Here is a 26,489-nt window from a genome sequence, read left to right as displayed (position 1 = left end):
TTGGAGAAAAGTGGCGGGTGCAGGTTGGAGATGGAGGCTGGAGGTGTGTGGCTGCGGCGGCGGTTCTGGAGTGGGTCGCGGCAGCGGTGGTGTTTCAGGCGGAGATATGCGAGTGGAGATGGCTGGAGTGGGTTTTGGAGGAGGTGGAATTGAGAGAGAAACGATGGGGGGAATTTGGAGTAGGTTAAAACCTCCATCAATTTCCAGAATTGCAGTTGACTCCACCACACTTAGCATAGTGTCCAATTTGACCCCAAATTCTCAAGAATCTTCAAAATGACACCCAAACCCTACCTCTTTCAAGTTTACCTCTGATGGCTTCACAACAGATGGCAAAATCGTTTCTGTGCTGGTCGATTTGGGCATCCTGCTCGATATGTGCTGAATTGGAATTTCGTCCGTGGAGTACAGCTGCATGATAATCTCTCGAATAGCATCATTCTCCTCTGTTTTGGCATCCTCATCATTCAGCACACTGAAAATAACTTGCTCTAGCTCATCTTCCCTGAAATTCTCAATAAAATCATCAACCAAAGGATCAATCACAGTCATAAAAATAGATTCATGATCCTCTTCAGTTTTTGTTTCTGCCTCTGAACCAGGATCCGTTTGGGCAAACAGATCCTCTTCCGCAATAGAATGAAAAATAGTTTTGTCCGGGCAGACAGAGCAATCTCTGAATCCAACAGACCTTGCGGCTTCCTCTTCTTTGCTTCTTTCGTCATTCTGGAGTTTTTTTTTTTTTTTTTTTTACAGCATAAACAACAAAAGAAAACAAAAACAAAGAAAATAAATCAATAGGAAAAAGAAATTAATTAACACCGTTCCCCGGCAACGGCGCCAATTTGGTGGAATACGACGTTCACCAAATTGGGTAGTGTAGAAACATATCATGTTTTTGTGAGACGGCCCAAAATGACAAAAAAAAAACATATTTTTGTGAGACGAAAGGGAGTATGTAATAACATATTTTTGTCTAAAATGATAACATATAGTATTTAGTAAATATAAATAAAATATTTTGTAAACGTAAAATATTACTAAAATATTGATATTGATAAAATTTATGATTATATACATGGACTTATAACAATATACTCCTTCAGTCCCATTGATAATGGCTCATTATTTTTGGGCACAATTATTAAGAAGAAGAGTGATTTAAGGATAAAAGTGATAGAAAGTGGTGAACCCATTTTATCATAAAATCAAATATGACTTTTCTCAAAAGCAAATAATTTTTTTTTTTTTTTTATCGTAAATGAGACTTTTATTTAAATGTGAATCAAACTTTTCATAAAATCAAATAGTTAGATTTTTCTCAAGAGTAAATAACTTTTTTGCTTAAGAATATATAAGACTTTTCTTAATAATAATTAAGACTTTACTTGAAAATAAAAATTTTCATATAATTAAACAAAACTTTATAAATAAAATTTACAAAAAAAAAATTAAAAAAATGCATTGTAATATGAAGGACATTTCATTATTTTTTTTAAACTAAAGGTCTTGGATTCAATTATCAACTTAAGCATTATTTATTTTTGGGTTAAGTACCAAATACCCCTGTATCGGTGGCGTCCCTATCGCGTACAAAACCTTATAGTCAGGGTAAGCGTTGTTTACTACCTCAACGTAGCAAAATCGAACCAAATTCCCCCTTGTGATTTAACGGTGCTTAACACCATTAGAATAAATATTTTTTTGTATTTTTAATTAAGGTGGGCCCCAACTTTCTCCCCCCGAGTCAGAACTCACTCCCGAGTTCTAACGAGTGGGACACAACTCGGACCAACTCAGTCACGCCTAACCATCCAATTCCCCAAAAAAAGAGGATTTTATTTTCCTTCAAATCCTCCATTGACTGAAACAAAAAAAAATTCCCAAAACTGTGACATCGTCGCTGCTCTCTCTCTACAACTCATTGAAGCCATAGCCGCTGCTCCTCCTTCAACTTCTGTGACATCGCCGCCTGCTCCTTTGCCGGCCCAACACCATAGCAGACATCTATTCACTTTTTCAAATTTCCCCAATTTCTTTATTCTCTCTTTCTCTCTCTGTCCTTTTATCCCCGGTAGATCTATGCTATGGGTTGGGGCTCTAGCAATCGATCTGCACACAGGAGCCGAGCAGTAGGTGGCGACGCCATTGACGGCGGCGGTGCCCCAAATTTTGGAGGAGATTTCGAAGGTGGCCTGGAATTTTGGGGGGAGGGGGGAAGAGAGAGGGGTTTTTTTCATTTTTATTCAATAGATCTGCTTTTTCACTAAAGATTTGAGGTTTTTTTTGTTGTTGTTTGCTGATGGTGATGGAGGAATTTGGCGAGATTCCGGTGATGAAATGGTGATGGAATTTGGTGGCCTGGAATGGTGATGGAAGAAGACCGGCGATGGTGAGATTCTGGCTTGGTGGCTCAACGACCTCTTTCGCCGTCGCTGGAAAACACAAGATAGGGGCCCACCTTAATTAAAAATTAAAAAAAAATAAAAAACTAACGGTGTTAAGCATCGTTAAAACGCGGGGGGAGAGGGGGTTGGTTCGATTTTGCCACGTTGAGGTAGTAAACATCGCTTAGCTTGACTATAGGGTCCTGTACGCGATAGAGACGCCATCGATAGGGGGATATTTGGTACTTAACCCTTTATTTTTTATACAAGCTCTGCCCACCAGCTTAGCCCCCGACCCGTGCCCCTAGCGCCTGTGCCCACTGACCTATCCGCTACACCATGAACTCATTTTAGTATTCTAACATAAAAAATACTCCCTCCGTCCACCAAAAGTATTCCACAATTACTATATTTGGCGTCCGCAAAAAGTATTCCACTTTCCTTTTTAAGCCATAGTCCCACCATCCACCTTTATATTTTATCCTTACAAACACTCTTTATTTACAAAAAACCCACCTCAAATTCAATCTCAACCACACATCTCATAAAGTGGTGGGACCATTTCTCCACTACATCAACATCATCTCCAATTTTATTAAACTCCGTGCCCAGCCAAAGTGGAATACTTTTGGCGGACGGAGGGAGTACTATGTTTATATAAATTGTTTCACACATCGCATGCAAGTATTTGCCTACGACTATTAATTAGTTAATAGACGAACATGCGGGAGGCAAGTAGGGATGTCAATCGGCCAGCCCACTCAGTTTCGGGCTAGTTTATTTGGTTTTAGGTTATTTTTGATTAGGATTAGTCGGTTTTTTTATTTTTCGGGCAAAAAATTTTCGACCCTAACCCTAACCCACTCGGTTTCGGGCCCGCAAGTTTACGATTTTTTTATATGTTTATTTTTTTAAATAGATAATCATACTGTTGTAATAACAATATGTCATGTTTTTTAAATCAAGACATTTCATCTTGATTTAGATACAAAAATTAGTGTTATTTTAACGTAAATTTACATAATATCTAACTTTAACTTCGTTTCCGATAAAAATTATAGATTTAACATAAATGACTATCTTTCTTTGACTTTTATATTATAGATGTTTGTTATGACCCTAGGAAAAAATCAAAACATATTCTACAAGCATCAAAATATTATTATCGAATTAAAAAGTAAAGTATTAAAGTTTAAAAATCAATTATTAAGAAAGTGTTCAATTAATCGGGTCACCCGACTTGATTTTTGGGCCAACCCTATCGGGTTCGAGCTATTTTCGGTTCGGGCCATTCGGGCTAAATTTTTTTCGGCTAAAAATTTTCAGCCCTAACCCCAGTGGTGTAGTAGCCCGCTCTTTTAATTATGAGTAAAACTAGTAAATGCAATTTTTATAAATGAATCCAGTTTATGGTCCTGATTTTTTTTATCAGAAACGGAGTTATTATTTTAGCTTTATACTTTTATAACGTATGAGAAAAACGCGACGAGGATTATTGAGCCATTCAATAATTTATTATCCAGTTTAATAACTGACTTAGCAAAGTCAAGTTATTAATAGAAATATTATTTCTATTATTTACTTGGAAGTCGTGATCTAATTCCGAATCATAAGAACGAGTTAAATTAGATATTTAATTCGTAGAGAGTTATAACGAAGCGTCGTTATTTAGTAGAACCCAATATTAGTTTTACAAATACTTGATTAATTAATATTAATCAAGCTAGATGATTTTTTTTTATTAGTAACCTCAATTCTATTTACTTTACCATCATCATTATTCTTTCCACTCCCTAATGTCTCCTACACTATCAACATACCATAGCATAATTTAGACCTCAAGCATGAAGCATGTATATACGTTGACCACATGAGTAACATCATAAGCCTCTTTCATACATAGCATAATCAATCAAGAAGACAACCAAATCAATTAGCAAAAGCAAAAGCTCTTCAATCACCAACTCCACTCCACCAACTCCACTCCACCAATACACTCCCACACCCACCTACTCCCTCCACTTAAGTCATTTGGCTGAAACATATCCTCACACAACCTTTAGCCCCACTAAGAAGAGTAAAAGCCTCACTTCCCCTCCATATTCCCTCCATTTTCGTCCCTCCTCCTTTCCTCCACTCTCACAACTTTTCTCCCACCATTATCACACTCCATAGAAGCCCTTGATGCCCCAAGAGAAGTAGCAAAGCAAGGGAGAGCGTGGAAAAACTAGGGCGTAAAGTTAGAGTGAAGGTTGTGCTTCGAGGGTGAGTTTTCTTTGCTTTTTCTCAACTGAAAATGCTTTATGGCCATGGATTTTTACACATATGTGTGCTAAATTATGTGAGGATATGTTTTATGATTTTGGATGATTATTTTGGTAGAGTTTATTGGGTGAAAAACCGTGCATGAGGTAAGGCAGCGAATCTGCCATAAGCACACTGCTCCGACAGTGTTTTGCAAGGCGATTCCAGCCATCCAAACGGTTCCCAAAAATTCCCAAATTAATTGTGTATTATCTTTCATATGTTTTCTATACTTTGGTAAAATCTCAGAAGGTTTGAAGCTCTTATGATTTATTTATGAATTTGTAAACATCACTGCCCATCTGGAATACATTTTTGGTAAACAATCTTTGGGAGGCCATAAGTAAAGTTTCAATCGGTGAAAACCTTTGAAACTTGAATATGTCACTCTAGACTTCCGTATCTTTCTTTTGAAATCGGCCTCACCATTTTTGAGTAAGGGAAACAACCGGTATAAATTCTTGAAATCTAGTTCTTATTCCTTGTACCATCCAGTAGATTTTACAAACCTACGACTTTGAGGTGGCAAATACCGACTTAAATCTTTGATTCTCAAGCCTATCTTTCTACTGAATATTCACTGACATGTTGGGAACTTACTTGTTCAGTTTTAGAATTTTTGGTGAAGCCTAAAGTGGTTTTTCCGATTTATGTTCTGAATCTGCCAAACTTGAACTCTTTTTGTGCATTGAACTTTAGATAGTCATATCTTCTAAACCATGAATGTTCTTAGAGTAAATCCAACTGGAGAGTGTTATGATCTCTCCCTAGTTTCCAGATTGACCCTTGGGGTTCCCAGTGGAGTTTTGTAAAGGGAGATATGAATTTTTAAAGAAAGCCCACTGACTTGGTTGTAATCTGGAAATCTGAAATTTTCAGATTTTTGCTTGTTAAATACCCATCTTTGAGAGGGCATATCTTGCTCGTTTGAATTGTTTTTCATTCGATTCAAATTGAAGAATGATCCTTGAAATGTCTAGTTTCCAGAATGTCTTTTGGAGCCTCATTTGGAGATCCGAGGCAGATTTGGTGTCTGTTGCAAAATAACCCCTTAAGAGCTCAAGTTGTTGAATTATTTTCTATGTATCAAAGTTTATTTTAAAGGATGTTTCATGAAAGATTTAGTATATGTGCGTAACAAGTTTGGGAATATTTATTTTAAATGAGGTCCGTTCTTTATTTAAATTATGATGGACTTTTAATGAATATTTTTGGGATTAAACTCTTATTTCTGGATTTATATAAATTATTTTTTTTAAGGACTTATAAATATGAATTTCGTAGGCCTACTGACCTACTGTGATCGACGGTTTGTCGATGTCTAATAGCTTTGAAAACTTTATAGCAAGTCCCTACATGAGTCTTGAGTACCCTGGTAAAATTTCAAGCCATTCCAACTTCGTTTGATACTTCTTTAAAATGCGAAACCTAAACTGCACATAACTACCGAGAATTTTAGAGAACAGATGAAAGAGTCATTTATTTCAGTAGCTTCCTGTGTGATCTAGCTTTCCAAATTTTTATGGTATTAACCTTATTGTGTTAGCTAGATATCCACCAAAGTTGAGCCCAGTTTGACAACGTTTACTATTTTTCAAAAATCCAAGTTTTCGATTGTTCAAAACTGCCGAACATGGTAGATCGTGGTAAAAACGTCATATCTCTCAAACCACTTGGAGTTTTCGACTCTACTTTTTTTTATATGAAACTAGATTCGAAGATCTTTCTTTCGGTATGAGTCTCGAGTCCAGGAGATGTCGGAGTCAGAACAGATTAAATTTTGAAGTTGAGTCAGTGTAAAAACAGAGCATGTTTTGATGATGTTTGATTGTGATTCTTATGTGCCTTATGTGTTTGTGTTGCCTATGTGTTTGAATGAGATTAGACGAGGTATGATTGATTTTTGACTGTCTTTAATGTAACGAATTATGGATGCTAGAACCCTAAAACACTAAAAGATACCCTAGGCACGTAGAATTAGACTTTGTCTTATGACAATTACTTCACGAACTTATCGACTCTTCATCAATGAAGGTCCGGGCGACAGAAAGTGAAGCCGAAGAAGAAACGACTCCACGCCAGCTTTAAGAACAATTGAGGTGGGCAATTTCTTACGCGTAAATAAGATGTTATGCAAGTGTTATGCTTTTAAAATGCAAATTGGATCTTCAAGTGTGGTATGCTTTATTACGCTTAAATGAGTTAAGCTTTATTATGCTGCACGTTAAATGATTTACGCCTATGTAATTTACGCTTGATTACGCTTATTTACGCTTGAATGCTTTATGCTGATAAGTTTATGCTTATGTTTGATGCTTGCGTCTGTTGGGGGAGGCCTCCCTCAACAGTACGATGCCGTGTCCGCTGAGGAGGGCCTTCCTCACGGAGCGATGCCCGTGTCCGCTGAGAGAGGCCTCTCTCGCGGCGCGATGCCAGTATGCCAGTATGCCAGTGTTACAGCGTCTATTGGGGGAGGCCTCCCTCAATAGTACGATGCCGTGACCGCTGAGGGAGGCCCCCTCTCACGGTGCGATGCCCGTGTTCGTTGGGGAAGGCCTTCTCCACGACACGATGCTTGTTTATGATTGTTGATGATGAAGAATGCGCTCATGCTATTTATGAATTTGGAAATGTTTAATGAGCAAAGGATTTGAAAGAAACTTATGCCTCTTATGCGAAGTTGTGTTTTGTTGTTGATATTATGTTATATGCTTGGCACTGCCCACTGAGTACTCTTGTACTCAGCCCTTCGTATGTTTATGTTTGTGCAGGTTGAGTTGTGATGGGCGATGAAGTGTTGCTGAGTGGAGTTTTTGTTGAACTTAAAGTAGGCTCAGAAATGATACATGTCTTCATACATGTATCTCAGTTATGCATTCCGCTGTAAACACTGATTATTTCAGTTACACCTTCCGTTGCAAACTCTGATAATGTTTTAGCCAAGCCCCTAACGATGCCTTTTTCCTTTTAAGGAATATAACGCGTATACAAGTTCTTTGAGTACCCTTTTTATGCGAACTATGCCTTTTTCCTTTTTAAGGAATATTTCACGCGTATTCAAGCTCTTTGAGTATTCTTTTATGCACCCTTTCTAAACCCGCTTCTTAATTTCCCTTCCCCAGTCATGGTTTTCCCGGATTAATTATCCTTAATTAAGGCCGGTCGTGACAGAGTGGTATCAGAGCAGTTCGTTTGCTCTGAGCCTAAGAGTTTATTTAAGCCAAAATTAGAATGGATTACTAAAGTGTCTAGAATTCAATTGACAAAGCTTAGCACTTCATCGCATCACACTCAACGAAGCAGAATGGTAAGCTATTTCAAGTTTTGAGTTAATGTTTACAAAAAGTGAGAACTATCGTAATAACAAAGTGAGTAACTGTCAATAGCTATGTTATGATTGAAGGAAATGATTTACGCAAGTACGATTAAGTATGCTATGGAATAAATCCCTATGAACATAGAGCTATTAAGATATGAGATCACCACTACTACAGAACATAGAAGCAAACATAGAAGAAATTAAATTGTATCTTTTGGTGGCTATAGTGAAGGAAGCAAGATAAGTGATACGTATAGAATAATTTTTAAGCTCATGATATTATAGCCGCTATAAATCTCCATGACTTATGCCTAAGTATCCAGTTTAGATGATGTGATATTATATGCTTAAGAATTGATATGACTCATGGAAATGAGATGCTAAGGACCCTTAAAGCTTACTACATCAATGATCAATGAGGTCATTGGAGTCATGACTTGTTTACAAGTTATATTAAGTTGACATTTACAAGAATTCTTTTGAGGCTTGTATTAGATTATGCTAGAGTGTACTAATTGGCACATCTTTGCTATCAGAATGCCGCCTAAGAGAGGACGCCCTGCGAAAAACAATAACAATCGCAGAAACCGTAACGCTGTACCCGAAGAACCACAAGATGCTCGAGGACATAACCCATCCCCTCCGCCTCCGACTAGGAGAGTCGAAGAACTCTTTTTAAGGCAAAATCCACCTACGTTTGACGGAACGAGTGAACCGGCTGAAGCTGAGATTTGGGTGCGTGCAATGGAACGCATTTTCAACTTTCTACGTTGTACTGATGAGGAGCGCCTATCTTGCGTCTCTTTCCAACTAACAGGATCAGCTGACTTCTGGTGGGAAGCACGTCGAAAAATTCTGACACCTGAACAATGGGCAAGTTATACTTGGGAAGATTTTAAGACGGGATTATATGATAAATATATTCCGAAAAGCTATAGGAAGAAGAAAGAAGCTGAGTTCTACGAGTTGAAGCAAGGAAATAAATCTGTGGTTGAATACGACAAGGAATTCTGCAACCTGTCGAGGTTTGCTCCACAACAAGTGGACACAGATGAGAAGATGGCAGAAAAATTTTGTGCCGGTCTACGGTACGAAATTAAGATGGCTCTAGCAAGCCACGGAGGACTCTCATACACGGAGTCTCTGAACAGGGCACTTGACATTGAAGCTGCAATGCCGTCAGACAAGTCTGCCCCACCATTGATCTCAATGCCAAATGATCCACCAGTAGCCTCACATACTCTCAAAGGGAAGCGCAAGTGGGACAACAACGAAGACAATATCAATCAGACTAGTAAGAAAGTGTGGCAAGAAAAGGAACGGGCCGAACAATTTATTCAACCAAGGTACGAGGCACGAACTAACCTCGAGTCAACTGGGGGTAGCCAAAGTCAGAGAGGAATTTCACCTTGCCCAAATTGTGGTAAGATGCATAGGGGTATCTGTCGAGCTGGAACTAACGGTTGTTACAATTGTGGCCAAAAAGGTCACTACTCCACGCAATGCCCCAACAGACAACGAGGTTCAGTAATTGGGAACACCCGCACCCCCTTGCCAGCAATACGTGGACACTTGCGAAATCAGTCTCAATCACATCAGTGAAAATCTTATGGAGACACCGCAGACAAGAGAAGCTACGCGGGAACTTGAAGACAAGATGAAGGAAAAATACCCCGAACTGTTTTAGCAGAGATATGCAAATTTCGGGACGAAATTTTTGTTAAGAGGGGTAGTATGTAGTAGCCCGCTCTTTTAATTATGAGTAAAACTAGTAAATGCAATTTTTATAAATGAATCCAGTTTATGGTCCTGATTTTTTTTATCAGAAACGGAGTTATTATTTTAGCTTTATACTTTTATAACGTATGAGAAAAACGCGACGAGGATTATTGAGCCATTCAATAATTTATTATCCAGTTTAATAACTGACTTAGCAAAGTCAAGTTATTAATAGAAATATTATTTCTATTATTTACTTGGAAGTCGTGATCTAATTCCGAATCATAAGAACGAGTTAAATTAGATATTTAATTCGTAGAGAGTTATAACGAAGCGTCGTTATTTAGTAGAACCCAATATTAGTTTTACAAATACTTGATTAATTAATATTAATCAAGCTAGATGATTTTTTTTATTAGTAACCTCAATTCTATTTACTTTACCATCATCATTATTCTTTCCACTCCCTAATGTCTCCTACACTATCAACATACCATAGCATAATTTAGACCTCAAGCATGAAGCATGTATATACGTTGACCACATGAGTAACATCATAAGCCTCTTTCATACATAGCATAATCAATCAAGAAGACAACCAAATCAATTAGCAAAAGCAAAAGCTCTTCAATCACCAACTCCACTCCACCAACTCCACTCCACCAATACACTCCCACACCCACCTACTCCCTCCACTTAAGTCATTTGGCTGAAACATATCCTCACACAACCTTTAGCCCCACTAAGAAGAGTAAAAGCCTCACTTCCCCTCCATATTCCCTCCATTTTCGTCCCTCCTCCTTTCCTCCACTCTCACAACTTTTCTCCCACCATTATCACACTCCATAGAAGCCCTTGATGCCCCAAGAGAAGTAGCAAAGCAAGGGAGAGCGTGGAAAAACTAGGGCGTAAAGTTAGAGTGAAGGTTGTGCTTCGAGGGTGAGTTTTCTTTGCTTTTTCTCAACTGAAAATGCTTTATGGCCATGGATTTTTACACATATGTGTGCTAAATTATGTGAGGATATGTTTTATGATTTTGGATGATTATTTTGGTAGAGTTTATTGGGTGAAAAACCGTGCATGAGGTAAGGCAGCGAATCTGCCATAAGCACACTGCTCCGACAGTGTTTTGCAAGGCGATTCCAGCCATCCAAACGGTTCCCAAAAATTCCCAAATTAATTGTGTATTATCTTTCATATGTTTTCTATACTTTGGTAAAATCTCAGAAGGTTTGAAGCTCTTATGATTTATTTATGAATTTGTAAACATCACTGCCCATCTGGAATACATTTTTGGTAAACAATCTTTGGGAGGCCATAAGTAAAGTTTCAATCGGTGAAAACCTTTGAAACTTGAATATGTCACTCTAGACTTCCGTATCTTTCTTTTGAAATCGGCCTCACCATTTTTGAGTAAGGGAAACAACCGGTATAAATTCTTGAAATCTAGTTCTTATTCCTTGTACCATCCAGTAGATTTTACAAACCTACGACTTTGAGGTGGCAAATACCGACTTAAATCTTTGATTCTCAAGCCTATCTTTCTACTGAATATTCACTGACATGTTGGGAACTTACTTGTTCAGTTTTAGAATTTTTGGTGAAGCCTAAAGTGGTTTTTCCGATTTATGTTCTGAATCTGCCAAACTTGAACTCTTTTTGTGCATTGAACTTTAGATAGTCATATCTTCTAAACCATGAATGTTCTTAGAGTAAATCCAACTGGAGAGTGTTATGATCTCTCCCTAGTTTCCAGATTGACCCTTGGGGTTCCCAGTGGAGTTTTGTAAAGGGAGATATGAATTTTTAAAGAAAGCCCACTGACTTGGTTGTAATCTGGAAATCTGAAATTTTCAGATTTTTGCTTGTTAAATACCCATCTTTGAGAGGGCATATCTTGCTCGTTTGAATTGTTTTTCATTCGATTCAAATTGAAGAATGATCCTTGAAATGTCTAGTTTCCAGAATGTCTTTTGGAGCCTCATTTGGAGATCCGAGGCAGATTTGGTGTCTGTTGCAAAATAACCCCTTAAGAGCTCAAGTTGTTGAATTATTTTCTATGTATCAAAGTTTATTTTAAAGGATGTTTCATGAAAGATTTAGTATATGTGCGTAACAAGTTTGGGAATATTTATTTTAAATGAGGTCCGTTCTTTATTTAAATTATGATGGACTTTTAATGAATATTTTTGGGATTAAACTCTTATTTCTGGATTTATATAAATTATTTTTTTTAAGGACTTATAAATATGAATTTCGTAGGCCTACTGACCTACTGTGATCGACGGTTTGTCGATGTCTAATAGCTTTGAAAACTTTATAGCAAGTCCCTACATGAGTCTTGAGTACCCTGGTAAAATTTCAAGCCATTCCAACTTCGTTTGATACTTCTTTAAAATGCGAAACCTAAACTGCACATAACTACCGAGAATTTTAGAGAACAGATGAAAGAGTCATTTATTTCAGTAGCTTCCTGTGTGATCTAGCTTTCCAAATTTTTATGGTATTAACCTTATTGTGTTAGCTAGATATCCACCAAAGTTGAGCCCAGTTTGACAACGTTTACTATTTTTCAAAAATCCAAGTTTTCGATTGTTCAAAACTGCCGAACATGGTAGATCGTGGTAAAAACGTCATATCTCTCAAACCACTTGGAGTTTTCGACTCTACTTTTTTTTATATGAAACTAGATTCGAAGATCTTTCTTTCGGTATGAGTCTCGAGTCCAGGAGATGTCGGAGTCAGAACAGATTAAATTTTGAAGTTGAGTCAGTGTAAAAACAGAGCATGTTTTGATGATGTTTGATTGTGATTCTTATGTGCCTTATGTGTTTGTGTTGCCTATGTGTTTGAATGAGATTAGACGAGGTATGATTGATTTTTGACTGTCTTTAATGTAACGAATTATGGATGCTAGAACCCTAAAACACTAAAAGATACCCTAGGCACGTAGAATTAGACTTTGTCTTATGACAATTACTTCACGAACTTATCGACTCTTCATCAATGAAGGTCCGGGCGACAGAAAGTGAAGCCGAAGAAGAAACGACTCCACGCCAGCTTTAAGAACAATTGAGGTGGGCAATTTCTTACGCGTAAATAAGATGTTATGCAAGTGTTATGCTTTTAAAATGCAAATTGGATCTTCAAGTGTGGTATGCTTTATTACGCTTAAATGAGTTAAGCTTTATTATGCTGCACGTTAAATGATTTACGCCTATGTAATTTACGCTTGATTACGCTTATTTACGCTTGAATGCTTTATGCTGATAAGTTTATGCTTATGTTTGATGCTTGCGTCTGTTGGGGGAGGCCTCCCTCAACAGTACGATGCCGTGTCCGCTGAGGAGGGCCTTCCTCACGGAGCGATGCCCGTGTCCGCTGAGAGAGGCCTCTCTCGCGGCGCGATGCCAGTATGCCAGTATGCCAGTGTTACAGCGTCTATTGGGGGAGGCCTCCCTCAATAGTACGATGCCGTGACCGCTGAGGGAGGCCCCCTCTCACGGTGCGATGCCCGTGTTCGTTGGGGAAGGCCTTCTCCACGACACGATGCTTGTTTATGATTGTTGATGATGAAGAATGCGCTCATGCTATTTATGAATTTGGAAATGTTTAATGAGCAAAGGATTTGAAAGAAACTTATGCCTCTTATGCGAAGTTGTGTTTTGTTGTTGATATTATGTTATATGCTTGGCACTGCCCACTGAGTACTCTTGTACTCAGCCCTTCGTATGTTTATGTTTGTGCAGGTTGAGTTGTGATGGGCGATGAAGTGTTGCTGAGTGGAGTTTTTGTTGAACTTAAAGTAGGCTCAGAAATGATACATGTCTTCATACATGTATCTCAGTTATGCATTCCGCTGTAAACACTGATTATTTCAGTTACACCTTCCGTTGCAAACTCTGATAATGTTTTAGCCAAGCCCCTAACGATGCCTTTTTCCTTTTAAGGAATATAACGCGTATACAAGTTCTTTGAGTACCCTTTTTATGCGAACTATGCCTTTTTCCTTTTTAAGGAATATTTCACGCGTATTCAAGCTCTTTGAGTATTCTTTTATGCACCCTTTCTAAACCCGCTTCTTAATTTCCCTTCCCCAGTCATGGTTTTCCCGGATTAATTATCCTTAATTAAGGCCGGTCGTGACAAGTGGCGAACCAGGATTTTTAAATTGAGGTACGAAAAAATAAGTGTTAATAGGCAAAAATGCCCTTTTCTTATAAACACTTGTAAAAATGCCCACTTTCATAAGTGAAAGTGGGCATTTTTACAAGTGTTTATAAGAAAAGGGCATTTTTGCAAATGCCCCAAAAAATAATCTCATAAACATAAGTGTAAATGATAATTTAATGTTAAAAATAATTTATTTTAAAACGTTGTTCAAAGATACAAAAGAAAATTAAATAACTATATATGTAGTTTATTTTTCGACGAGTCTTCATTTCTTCAAAGCGTTTGACAATCTCATTATCGGAAACTCGTAGAAATATATCTTTTTCAATAAAAGTGACCAAACAATCATTTAAAACTTGATCCCTTATGTTATTGTGCAACTTATTCTTGACATAAGTGATAAGTCATTCCAAAAAATACTATCTCTATATTTGTAGTGGCAACGGAAAAAATCAATATCATTTTAATTAGCAGATCACATTAGAGGATAAGTTAGTATGTCCTTTTGTTTTAACAAGCTTCATTGAAAACGAATTAATATCATCCAAATATTAAAACTTCTAATTGTTTCTCATATCTTTCATGAATATATGGAATTGACATTAGAGTTGATAAATCAATACTTGAAAATTTAAAAGTTAATATATCTATGCTGCTATCCACACTCCACAGCCGCCTTTGTTCTTAAATAATCAATTTGGGGCCCTCCATTTCAAAAAAAAAAAAACTTTAAATTGGGCCCAACCGCTAAGCCCAAGTACAATGGAGAATCGGACACTCGCTATTCTCACATTTAGATTATTAGGGATACAAAATACACTAAATAGTATATTAAATATATATTAGTATATATAATATTATTAGCTTTTTTTTTTTTTTTTGGGTACCGCCCCATGCTGGATCCGCCTCTGCCTAACCCTCCTTTTTTATCGGTTTACTCGGGTCGATCCTCCATTTGAAATGATACGAAATGATATCCGCTGAATTTCGAGAAATTAATTATACGATTAGTTTCCTAAGATGATGGTATTTTCAAACTAATTACCAAGTCCAATATAGAAAACGAATAAATATTATAAATGCGGAAACATGTTTATCCCATCTCAACCACACTTATCAGAAAAAGAAAATAGACAGAAAAAAAAAATGTTTTCGACGAATTACACGACTAGTTGATTATCAGATGATGGTATTTTCAAATTAATTATCAAGTCCAATAAAGAAAAGGAAAGCCAGCTAGCTAGAATATCAACAATATTATAAATACAGAAAGAAGTTTGCCCTAGCTAGCTACCTCGACAATACATATCAGAAAAAGAAAATAGACAGAAAAAAATGTTTTCGACTAGGAAGGTTTTCGTCATGTGCTTCTTTGGTATTATTATGGCTCCAGTAGTCCATGCTTTAGTTCATAAGTTTGAAGTACGTTCGCCATCATATCACTAATAATTGATTTTGTTTTTTATATATATGTTTTTTAATTTTAGAAATGTTAATCGGAAGGCTAAGTTAATTTGCAGGTGAGAAGAACTTCACACACCAGACTATGCACCAACAAAACCCTGCTAACGGTAAACGGCCAATTCCCGGGGCCAACTATATATGCTAGAAGGGGAGAAGTGGTGGTAGTCGATGTTATCAATCGCTCCCATCAAAATATTACTATCCACTGGTACAAATGTTATTATTATTTTTTTTATCATAGTAAGCATATGAAAATAATGGATAAATAGTAAAAATATACTTTATTTTCTCATTTTCCATCAAAATAAACGAACCTTTAGTATATCATAACGTAGCATGGTGATGATTCCAGGCATGGAGTAAAAATGCGGAGATATCCATGGACAGATGGAGTCAACTACGTGACACAGTGTCCTATTAGTCCCGGCAAGAGGTTTAGACAACAGATTGTGCTGTCTAACGAAGAGGGCACTTTGTTTTGGCACGCACACAGCGATTGGTCTCGAGCTACTGTGTATGGCGCCATAGTCATTCTACCGCCGAAAACACACACTTATCCTTTCCCTAAGCCTCATGCTCAAGTTCCAATCTTACTAGGTATATATATATATATATGTCAAATGAAATGTGTTGGAATTTTAGGGTTTGTATGAATTTGGAATAACTAATGGCGTTGCAGGAGAGTGGTGGAACGATGATGTGGAACAAGTTTACAAGAATTTTCTAGCCGAAGGACGCGATCCCAAAGTTTCTGATGCTTTCGTCATGAATGGCCAACCTGGCGACCTATATCCATGCTCAAAACAAGGTGACTTAATTTTAAAATCCAAACAAATATGAGTACATATTAGTCAATAAAACATTTTTATTTGATTAGCAGAGAAAGCGTGCATCCTTGGCAATTCAACTAATTAATACTCCTACATATAATTTACTATAATTGAATAATATATATATACTATCATATTATATATTTTGAGAAGTCAATGAAAATGTTAATTATATTTAATATATATACACGTATCACTTTTATTATAAAAGTATAGTAATGTTTGAAAATGAAAAGAAAGATATATGTGTAATCTTTGCACTCAATTAAATGTTTAATTAGCGAGATGAGATTCAGTGTCCCACAATCTTATGTGTGCCACTGTGTCCCATGCTTATATCTATTATTTTAAAAATATTTTTTATAAAAATAAAATTTATTATAATACTATGAATTATATTTAATTTTTATTTCAAAAAAGTATTTTTTTAAAAAGCATATACCATGACTTTGAATTTATCAACCTATTATTAGCTAATAAAAGTAAAATTAAATGATAAAAAATAGTTATATACCCTAGATTGATGGAATAAACCCTAATTAATAATCACAAAATTAAACTAAAGCATAAAAAGTTGAAATTGTAGAAAATATATATAAGAAATTAAACAAAATTGAAAGTGGGACACAAAGTGAGACATAAAGTGTGGTACACTGAATCTTATTCCGTTTAATTCTCACTTCTCAAGTGATCAAAAATCTTAAAAGAAAGTATTAAAAGCTAAAATTCAAGTGACTTTATTAATTAATTAGTTTAATATTTTTATTTTTAATGTTTTTAAAGTACCATCGATCTATATAAATAGTAAGTAATTTTGAAGCGTTTAAACTTATTTAGAATTAGAGTTAGTCTCCAAATCGAATGTTTAGGTGAGACGGATTTGACTCGACCCAATAGGACGGCGCGGGCGCGGTGGCTGGGGAGGGTGCGAGGGCAGGGGAGGGCGAAGGGCGCGTTAGCTAGGGATGGTGCGGTGTAGTTATTTTGTTCAGGTAATTATTATTGTTAGAAAAAATAATGATTGCTATAAAGAAATGTAATGTTTCAAAAACAATACTTTTCTCGACGCCGATTATTTTGAATTATCCGCCACAGACTCGACCCGTCTGATGTATAGACTCGGTCTGACAGGATTGGATTGAGATTCGGTCTGACAGGATTGGATTGAGATTCTTGTATAATGATATCACATTATTGTCTTTAAATTAGATTTAAAAATAGAGACCTAATCAGCAAACTATTAATTTTGTAAAATGAGAGTTTTTAATTCTATGTAGATACATTCAAGTTGAGTGTGGAGGCGGGCAAGACTTACCTGATCAGAATGGTTAATGCAATGATGGACTACATCATGTACTTCAAGATCCACAACCACAACATCACCGTCGTCGGCATGGACGGCACCTACACGAAGCCGCTGAACACCGATCACGTCGCCATTGCCCCCGGCCAGACCATGGATTTCCTTCTCGAAGCCAACCAGCCGCCCAGCCGTTATTACATGGCCGGCGTCGTACACGCCTCCGGAGCGGATTACGTCCCCACCACCGGAATCCTCGACTACCTCGGTAACTACACCCCGCCTTCGTCGTCGCCCGTCCTTCCATCTTTCCCAGACTTCAGTGGCAGCTGGGCATCGACCCATTTCAGCAAGAGGCTCAGAAGCCTGGCCAACGACAACTACCGCATCCAAGTTCCCAAGAACATCACACGCAGCCTCTTCTTCGTTCTCTCGATCAATCTGTGGCCATGTCTCACGAATTCGTGCGTGCAGAGCGAGAGGCTGCTGGCGAGCATTAACAACGTGTCGATGCTGATGCCGCAAACCGGCAACATTCTCGAGGCTTATTACAAAGGGGTCAGAGGAGTTTTCACGCCCGATTTCCCGGCGCAGCCGGCGAGAGTATTCGACTTCACGCATGGTGATTTTCCGCAGAGTGAGTCGCACCCCCGATTCGGAACGGCTGTGTACGTGTTGGAGTATAACGCGGAAGTTGAGATCGTGCTTCAAGGCACCAACCTCGGCGAGGGAATCGATCATCCCATACATTTACATGGATACACCGTCTACGTCGTCGGAACCGGATTCGGGAACTTCGACCCAACCAGGGATCCGGAAAACTATAATCTCGTTGACCCGCCGTTGATGGACACCTTTGCCGTTCCAAGAAATGGATGGGCCGTTATCAGATTCAAGGCTAACAATCCCGGTTTGGTTTTGTCAATTTTCTCTTTCGATCTTCTTTATGATATAAGCATAATTAAGTTCCATAGATTGATAACTAAGTGATGTTGTAATATCGCAGGAGTGTGGTACATGCACTGCCATTTCGAGCGGCATCTGAGCTGGGGAATGAAGATGGTGTTCATCGTTAAGGACGGGGAAGGCCCCAATGAGAAGATGCTGCCGCCGCCGCCAGATATGCCGCCCTGTGATGAGCCCCCTCCTCAAGCATTAGTATTTAGGATTTGAATAATGATATACTCTTTTGTAAGAGAGAAAGAAGGAGGGTAGAAATTCCAAATCATATCCCCCAAACTAAAAATCTATACCTATATATTATAGTATTTTGCGTTTGTCTTTTGGTGTTTACTGATTGCAAGTGTTTTTCCCTTTGAATTTTTGTCAGTAAGATTTTGATGAAGCCCGACCCTCATTTATTGAAATCAATTGAGCTCATTTATTGAAGCTCTTCAAATTGTTTTAGGGGCATTGAAGTCGTCAATTAAACAAGTCAAGCTTGAGCATCGTAGTATTCGACTCGATAGCTCGTGAACAAGTTCTTCACGTGATGTTCGAAAATATTAAATTATTAGTAAGTACTCCCTCCGTCCCATTCTAATAGGCTCACTTCTTTTGAGCACAGCGATTAAGAAAACTTACTTTTTAGTAAGAAAGTGGTAGTCTAATGGTGTGGTCCACACCAATTAAGTACAATTTTTTTACAAAAAAAAAAATGAGCCTATTAGAGTGAGATATTCCAAAAAGGAAAATGAGCCTATTGGAGTGAGACGGAGGGAGTACAACTTGTATTTATATACCATAATTAATAATAATTATATCAAGTCTCTAATTAACTTTATTTATTATAGAAAATACTCATAGCTATATTATATTTTGAAACAATATACTCGCATGGCCATTTTGAAGAATGAAACACAATATTTGCCACTAATTGAACAAACACAAAATCTAGCCATTTTTTATGTTTTAGGACTGTTTTGCCATTAATTAGGGCGGACCAGATTCGGGTCGGATTCGGGTTTGCGCGCAGATTAGGCACACATGACACACTATTAGTGTCATATACTCAGTCCTGCACGAACGATACTTATATCATATTAGTGCCATTAGTGGAGTAACGCTTATCCTCATTGCCGTTCTCCCCCACCGGCGTTTTAAGAATTCTCTCCACCTCATATGTCGAAAAAGCATGCTCCACCTTCCCCACATCCCATTCTCGGTGTTCTGTCAATAAATCCCCAGCCCGCAAATTCTCATCACTTCGGCCACTCCCAATAACAGCACACACATCTTCTCCCATCTCATCCAATGCATCCTCCCTCTCATTCTCTTTATCGCCCCACCAAAAAGCAGCACACATCCTATGCATGTCATCACAGATAGATTCCGGCAGCCGGAAACATTGCATAGCATACACGGGGACCGCTTGCGCCACCGATTTGACGAGGACTTCTTTTCCACCCGCGGAAAAATCCCTTTGGTTCCAGTTTTGAATCTTTCTCTCCATTCTCTCTTTCAAATACCCAAACTGGAGTCGCTTTTGACGCAACGAGAAAGCCGGTAAACCCAAGTATCGTTGAATTCCGTCTCCCGACTTAACCCCCAGAACACTGCATGTGCACTACCGCCTCCATCACCGTGCTCGTGTTTGGGCTATAGGTGATAGAAGATTTATCCATATTAATCAACTGCCCCGAAGCACATTGATAGCTTTGGATAATACTCTTCACTGTTTTTCCGCCTTGAAAAAAATAAGACTATCGTCAGCGAAAAAGAGGTGGGTAATATTAAGCTCCCGCGGAATAATCGGGACTCCACTGATCATGTTCCTCAAGAAATCTTTTTTTATATAGTCATTGAGTTTGTATGGTGATACGTTTTTGGTTGCAGAATGGTGATGTCTATTTTTCTTTGTATGGTGATGTCTATTTTGTATTCATGGCGTCGGAGATCGAAGTTGGGGAGGTGGTGGAATCGAGGGATGCCGCCACCGCGTCGGAGGACAAGAGCTCGAGGAACGATGTTTACTGGGCGGCTGCCTACGGGGATATGTAGAAACTCCGGAGGCTGGTGGAGGGTGAGGGTTGCTCCGTTTCGGAGCCCGACGCCGAAGGCTACTACGCCCTCCATTGGGCGGCGCTTAACAATCTACCGGCGATAGCTCAGTACATTATTGAGGTACCGATCGAGGATTTTCCCTTTTGCTCTTTCGTGCGTGACATTTGCGTTTTTGTGATGATCATATTCTGGCTGTATTGGGAGTAGTTGATTGATTTCTATCAACGATTTAGAGTGGATTACATCGTGATTTGGTTAGATTACAGAACAAAACCTGTAGGTTTGTCAAATTATGGAACTCCTTCACAAACTAGATGGTCTAGTCAATGGACAAAAACTCCTCAGATTTGTTTGGAAATTTGACCCAACCTTAAAGGCCATGTATGCTTGGCCCAAGTGCATATTTACAGCCAGCAATTTTAGAAAGTACAGTTGGAAATTTCAGTATGTACAAAATTTCACAATTTTTTGTTCATGTTTGTCAAATATAGACATGCCTTTGGATCTGCAATCAGAAGGTTGGATGGGGGCGGTGTTACAATTATGATCACTTGTAGCATATGCATCTGCTGATGCATTATGTTGTATATATTGGAAGTTTTGTGTAATTTCTATATGCGATGTAGTGCTCATCTAGATAGTGGATTCTACTTCTTGTTTGATGTCAACTGTTGATAGTGTTGAAAATATAAACAAAGTCAGAAATAGCAGCAGTCAAGGCTCCCAACATCAGTCAAAAATTAACCAAAATCCCTTAATCATAGGGATCCTTGTATGACTGTGTAGAAGTGTAATATTGACTGTCATCTCCTCTTCAAGCGTACACTTACACTATAAAAGGGATGATTGTAATGAGAAATATAAGAAATACAATAACAACTGTATCTCCAACCTTTCAAACCAAGGCAGTCAACTGTCATTTTTTTCTTTTTTTTCCCTGCAGAAAACAGTACGAAAATGTCAGGGGAATTACAAAATATAGACCAGAATGCAGATACAATCGAACTAACCCAACAAATCGCCAATATGATGCGAAACTCCGACAACATCGTGCTCGGATTCAAGCTAGATGGCAACAACTATCCACTATGGTCACGCCTCATGAAGGTAGCCATAGGCAGTAGAGGCAGAACCAGACACATTACCGGACAACCACCACCTCCAGACACCACAGATCCCAATTACTACAAATGGGAAGAAACGGATTTGACCGTTTTTTGCTGGCTATTACAGAATATGGACGGGAAATTAGTAATGAATTTTTCCCAACATCAAACAGCCAAAGCCGTGTGGGATAGCTTAGCAGTAACCTATGGGAGTGGAGCCACAGATCCACTCCAAATTTACGACTTGGAAGTAAAAGCGAATAAGGTGAATCAGGGGCAACTCACTCTAGAGGAATATTGGAACGAAGTAAAAGCGAATAAGGTGAATCAGGGGCAACTCACTCTAGAGGAATATTGGAACGAATTACAAACCATATGGCTCAATATCGACAGGAGGGAGCCGAATCCGTTGGGCTGTTGTGAAGAAGGCATCACCAAATACCAGAAACTGATCGGAAATCGGCGGTTGTACCAATTCCTCTCCGGATTAGATACAAAATACGACAACGTCCGTCGGGATATCCTCAAGGAAACCCCGGCTCCCTCAGCGGAGTCGGCTTTCTCAAAAGTTAGAAGGGAGGCCGCCCGGCTACAAATTTTGCAGCCGGCAACCAACCATTCCGACATCAACGCATCATCATCGGGAGGGATTGGAACCGGCCTCGCCACCGTTCACCACCATACCCAACAGTCTATATCCCGGCCGCCACACATCGCCGCCGGCCGAGGCAACCCACCACGCTCCGGGAACACTTCAAATCGCAAGAAAGAGGACAAATCAAAACTCTATTGTACTCATTGCGGCATGAACAAACACATTAAAGAAATGTGTTTTCAAATTATTGGTTACCCGGAGTGGTGGGAAAACAATTCCAAGGTTGCGAAAGGGAAAATGGCGGACGGAAGTGGAGGAAATTCGGAGCAGATCGGAGCAACACCGACCGGATCGGCGGTGGCCATGGCTGTCGACCGACTGGCAGCCTCTGGACCGTGGGGCGCGAGGGAGATATCGGCGGCTGGAAATCAGTCGCCGCTGACCGTGGGGGCGGCGGCACCGGCCGTGGACCGACCGGCGGTGGCGGCAGCGGTTGTGGATCGTCCGGCAGCGGCTGCAGGACCAAGGAAGGGAGGAGGCGCAGCCTTGTTTGATGGAGGCGCAGAATTAGGTATAGGGTTCACACCAAACCCCCTAACTTCTTCATATTCTTATAAAAGACCCCATGTTTTGCCCTTAGGTCCCTCGAATTTTCGAAATTTGAAAATAACACCCCTGAACTATTCTGAATTTCAGAAAGAACCCCATCTTATGAAAACTAACTCCCTAGTTTTTCATAAATTAAAAAAACACCCCAAACCTTTGTGTGATACTCAAAATATCAGCCTTTTATGTAGAAAATCCCTAAAATCTTCCGCTACATATCAAAACTCATCTGATAATAGGGATAGGGATAAAAGGTGGATTTTTGATTGTGGAGCCACTGATACGATGACTTTTGATAAAACTGATATCATTAAGCCATCAGCACCATACCGAACACATGTTCAAACTGCAAATGGTGACTTAACCCGTGTTGAAGGGGCTGGAACCATAGAAATCTCTCCTACTATGCACCTCTCAAACTGTCTTTATGTCCCTTCTCTATCTCATAAACTCTTGTCTATTAGCCATGTTACAGAAGAACTAAATTGTACCATGCTAATGAATCCTCAATTCTGTCTTCTTCAGGATATCAGGACGGGGGAGATTATTGGACGTGGCACTGAGCGAGATGGGTTATACTATGTGGATGAGATAGCTCAACAAGGCGAGGTGATGCTCGCTCACGGAACTGCTAACCGGGAAGCTTGGCTTTGGCATCGTCGGTTAGGGCATCCTTCCACAAGTTATCTTAAGATATTATTTCCTGAATTAATAAAAGGGGGAACTCTGTCTTGTGAAACTTGTATTTTGGCTAAAAGCTACAGACACTCTTTTAAACCTAATAATACTGTAGTTGAGTCTATTTTCTCTTTAATTCATTCTGATGTTTGGGGACCTTCACCTATTGCCGGGGGTTCAGGTTTTAAATATTTTTTGTTTTTCATTGATGATTGCACAAGGATGACATGGGTTTATTTCCTCAAACACAAATCTGAAGTTTTTGAAAAGTTTACCCATTTTTCCACCATGATTCAAACTCAATTTGAGAAAAACATTCAGACTCTTAGAACCGATAATGGGGGGGAATTTGTCAATAGATCCATGCAGGAATTTTGTCAACAAAAGGGGATAATCCATCAAACTACCTGTCCCCATACCCCTGAACAAAATGGTGTGGCAGAAAGAAAAAATAGAATTCTCCTTGAAATGACCCGAGCTATGATGATTGAATCTAAAGTACCCACACACTTCTGGCCTGAAGCTGTTGCTACCTCTGTCTATCTTATAAACCGTCTTCCCACTAGAACTCTCCAGTTACAAACTCCTTTAGAAAAACTCTCCACCTTGGCATCTGTCCCTCTTGCTCTTACTCTCCAACCTAGGGTTTTTGGGTGCTCCGTTTTTGTCCATATCCCCAAACATGAAAGAACTAAACTTTCCCCTTGTGCCATTAAATGTGTCTTTGTAGGTTATGGTATTAATCAGAAAGGGTATAGGTGTTACAGTCCCAAAACTCGTCAAGTCTTAACCACCACGAATTGTGATTTTCTCGAAACTGAGTTCTTTTATGAAAACCAACTTAACAGTCAGGGGGAGAGAGAGCAAGAAAGTAAAATAGACTTGTTAAGCTGGTTACCAATGCCAAGTACGGAAGCAGGACCAACAGAAACAGTTAACCTTGCCACCGAGCAGATCTCATGCACTACAGATCCCATATCTCCTCCATCCCATGATTCTATATCTCCTCCACCATTGATATCCGAGGTAAGGCATTCAGAACAAAATTTATCTTCTAAGGTAACTGATCGTGTTCATCAAGTTATTGATGAAGAACAGGAGAATATTGCAGAGAAAGATACCAGGGGATACGTGCTGCCTCCTAGGAGTACTCGAGGGGTTCCTCCTAAACGATACTCTCCAGAGAAGGTCGGGAGAAATTCGAGGTACTCTATTGGCAATATTGCCAAAGGGAACCTATCCAAAACCGCTACAGCATATGAAGCAGCTTTATATGATGAGGAGATCCCACAAACAGCAGAGGAAGCTCTCAAAATTGAACATTGGAGAAATGCTATGAAAAAAGAGATAGGTGCCTTAAACCGAAATCACACATGGGTGAAGTGCAGATTGCCGAGAGGGAAAAGAACTGTTGGGTGCAGATGGGTCTTCACAATCAAACGGAAACCCGATGGATCGATTGAGCGATACAAAGCTCGATTGGTTGCAAAAGGTTACACACAAACATATGGGATTGATTATGCAGAAACATTCTCACCTGTGGCAAAGATGAACACTGTCAGAGTCCTTTTCTCCATTGCTGCAAATAAGGATTGGGATCTTCATCAGTTTGATGTTACGAATGCCTTCCTTCATGGAGAGCTCGAAGAAGAAAGGGAGGTATACATGGAAGCACCCGAAGGATTTAAGAATGAATTCGAGGAAGGTGAAGTTTGCAGATTAAAGAAAACTTTATATGGACTCAAACAGTCCCCAAGAGCTTGGTTTGGGAGACTCACTATGGCCATGAAGAAGTTTGGATACCAGCAGAGTAATGCAGATCACACCCTTTTTCTAAAGAAACGAGGTGACCTCATCTCTTGTTTAGTCATTTATGTTGATGGCATGATTATAACAGGAGACGATTCTGAAGAAATCCAGAAGCTCAAATCAAATTTGTTCAAAGAATTTGAAATAAAGGATTTGGGGACACTGAAATACTTCCTCGGGATTGAAGTACTCAGATCAAGAATGGGGATTTTTATCAACCAGAAGAAGTACACTCTTGATCTTCTAGCTGAAACAGGAATGATGGATTGCAAACCAGCAGAAACACCTATTGCTGTGAATCATGGGTTGAAAATTGTGAACGGGGCGGAGTTAGCTGATCGAGGGCAATATCAACGGTTAGTAGGGAAACTCATCTACCTATCCCATACTCGACCTGATATTGCCTATGCTGTTGGTGTTGTAAGCCAGTTTATGCATCAACCTCAAGCTGATCACTTGGAAGCTGCACTCAGAATTGTGAGATATTTAAAGGGAACCTTTGACTATGGAGTTCTTTTCAGAAAGAATGGGCATCTAGAAATACAAGCCTACACTGATGCCGATTGGGCTGGAAATCCAGTTGATAGAAAATCAACAGCTGGATACTTTGCCTTCATTGGAGGTAATCTTGTCTCATGGAGAAGCAAAAAGCAGAAAGTGGTGGCACTTTCTAGTGCCGAAGCAGAGTTCAGAAGAATCAAAAGTGGACTAACTGAAGTTCTTTGGTTAAGAAGATTACTGACAGAACTGGGTTTCTATCCAACAAAGACGTGCCAATTATTCTGCGATAACAAAGCTGCTATCAGTATATCAGAGAATCCTGTGCAACATGACAGGACAAAGCATGTAGAGGTGGATAGACACTTTATCAAAGAAAAGATCGAAAGTGGTATTGTGGCTTTACCTTTTGTGAGGTCTGAAGATCAGCTGGCTGATATCTTAACCAAGGCTGTAAACTCCAAAAGTTTTTGTGAAATTCTTTCCAAGTTGAGTATCGGAAATCCCGTCACTCAACTTGAGGGGGAGTGTTGAAAATATAAACAAAGTCAGAAATAGCAGCAGTCAAGGCTCCCAACATCAGTAAAAAATTAACCAAAATCCCTTAATCATAGGGATCCTTGTATGACTTTGTAGAAGTGTAATATTGACTGTCATCTCCTCTTCAAGCGTACACTTACACTATAAAAGGGATGATT

General features: G+C 39.0%; 2 protein-coding genes across 6 annotated transcripts; both read left to right on the top strand.

Annotated features, from left to right (window-relative positions):
- Window positions 1-3,765: 3,765 nt before the first annotated feature.
- On the top strand, window positions 3,766-13,710 carry LOC130989725 (uncharacterized). 5 transcript variants are annotated; one of them, XM_057913795.1, is made up of 5 exons: window positions 3,766-4,652; window positions 6,726-6,790; window positions 8,547-10,668; window positions 12,742-12,806; window positions 13,479-13,710. In XM_057913795.1, exon 3 carries the CDS (start codon window positions 8,548-8,550, stop codon window positions 9,610-9,612), a length of 1,065 nt encoding a protein of 354 aa, XP_057769778.1. In that variant the 5' UTR covers window positions 3,766-4,652; window positions 6,726-6,790; window position 8,547; the 3' UTR covers window positions 9,613-10,668; window positions 12,742-12,806; window positions 13,479-13,710. The 5 variants fall into 5 exon arrangements, 4 of the variants coding, with proteins under 4 accessions (XP_057769778.1, XP_057769781.1, XP_057769780.1 ...); XM_057913797.1 differs by lacking the exon at window positions 3,766-4,652 and adding an exon at window positions 4,659-4,870; XM_057913798.1 differs by lacking the exon at window positions 12,742-12,806.
- A 1,500-nt stretch (window positions 13,711-15,210) lies between these two features.
- On the top strand, window positions 15,211-18,847 carry LOC130989724 (laccase-14-like). The gene is made up of 6 exons (XM_057913794.1): window positions 15,211-15,324; window positions 15,423-15,574; window positions 15,719-15,963; window positions 16,046-16,174; window positions 17,474-18,406; window positions 18,503-18,847. The coding sequence occupies exons 1-6, from the start codon at window positions 15,238-15,240 to the stop codon at window positions 18,667-18,669; spliced, it is 1,713 nt and encodes a 570-aa protein (XP_057769777.1). The 5' UTR covers window positions 15,211-15,237; the 3' UTR covers window positions 18,670-18,847.
- Window positions 18,848-26,489: the final 7,642 nt, after the last annotated feature.

This window comes from Salvia miltiorrhiza, chromosome 6, assembly GCF_028751815.1.
Source record: "Salvia miltiorrhiza cultivar Shanhuang (shh) chromosome 6, IMPLAD_Smil_shh, whole genome shotgun sequence".
NCBI classification, from domain to species: domain Eukaryota; kingdom Viridiplantae; phylum Streptophyta; class Magnoliopsida; order Lamiales; family Lamiaceae; genus Salvia; species Salvia miltiorrhiza.
This window is presented reverse-complemented; position numbering and strand designations above follow the sequence as displayed.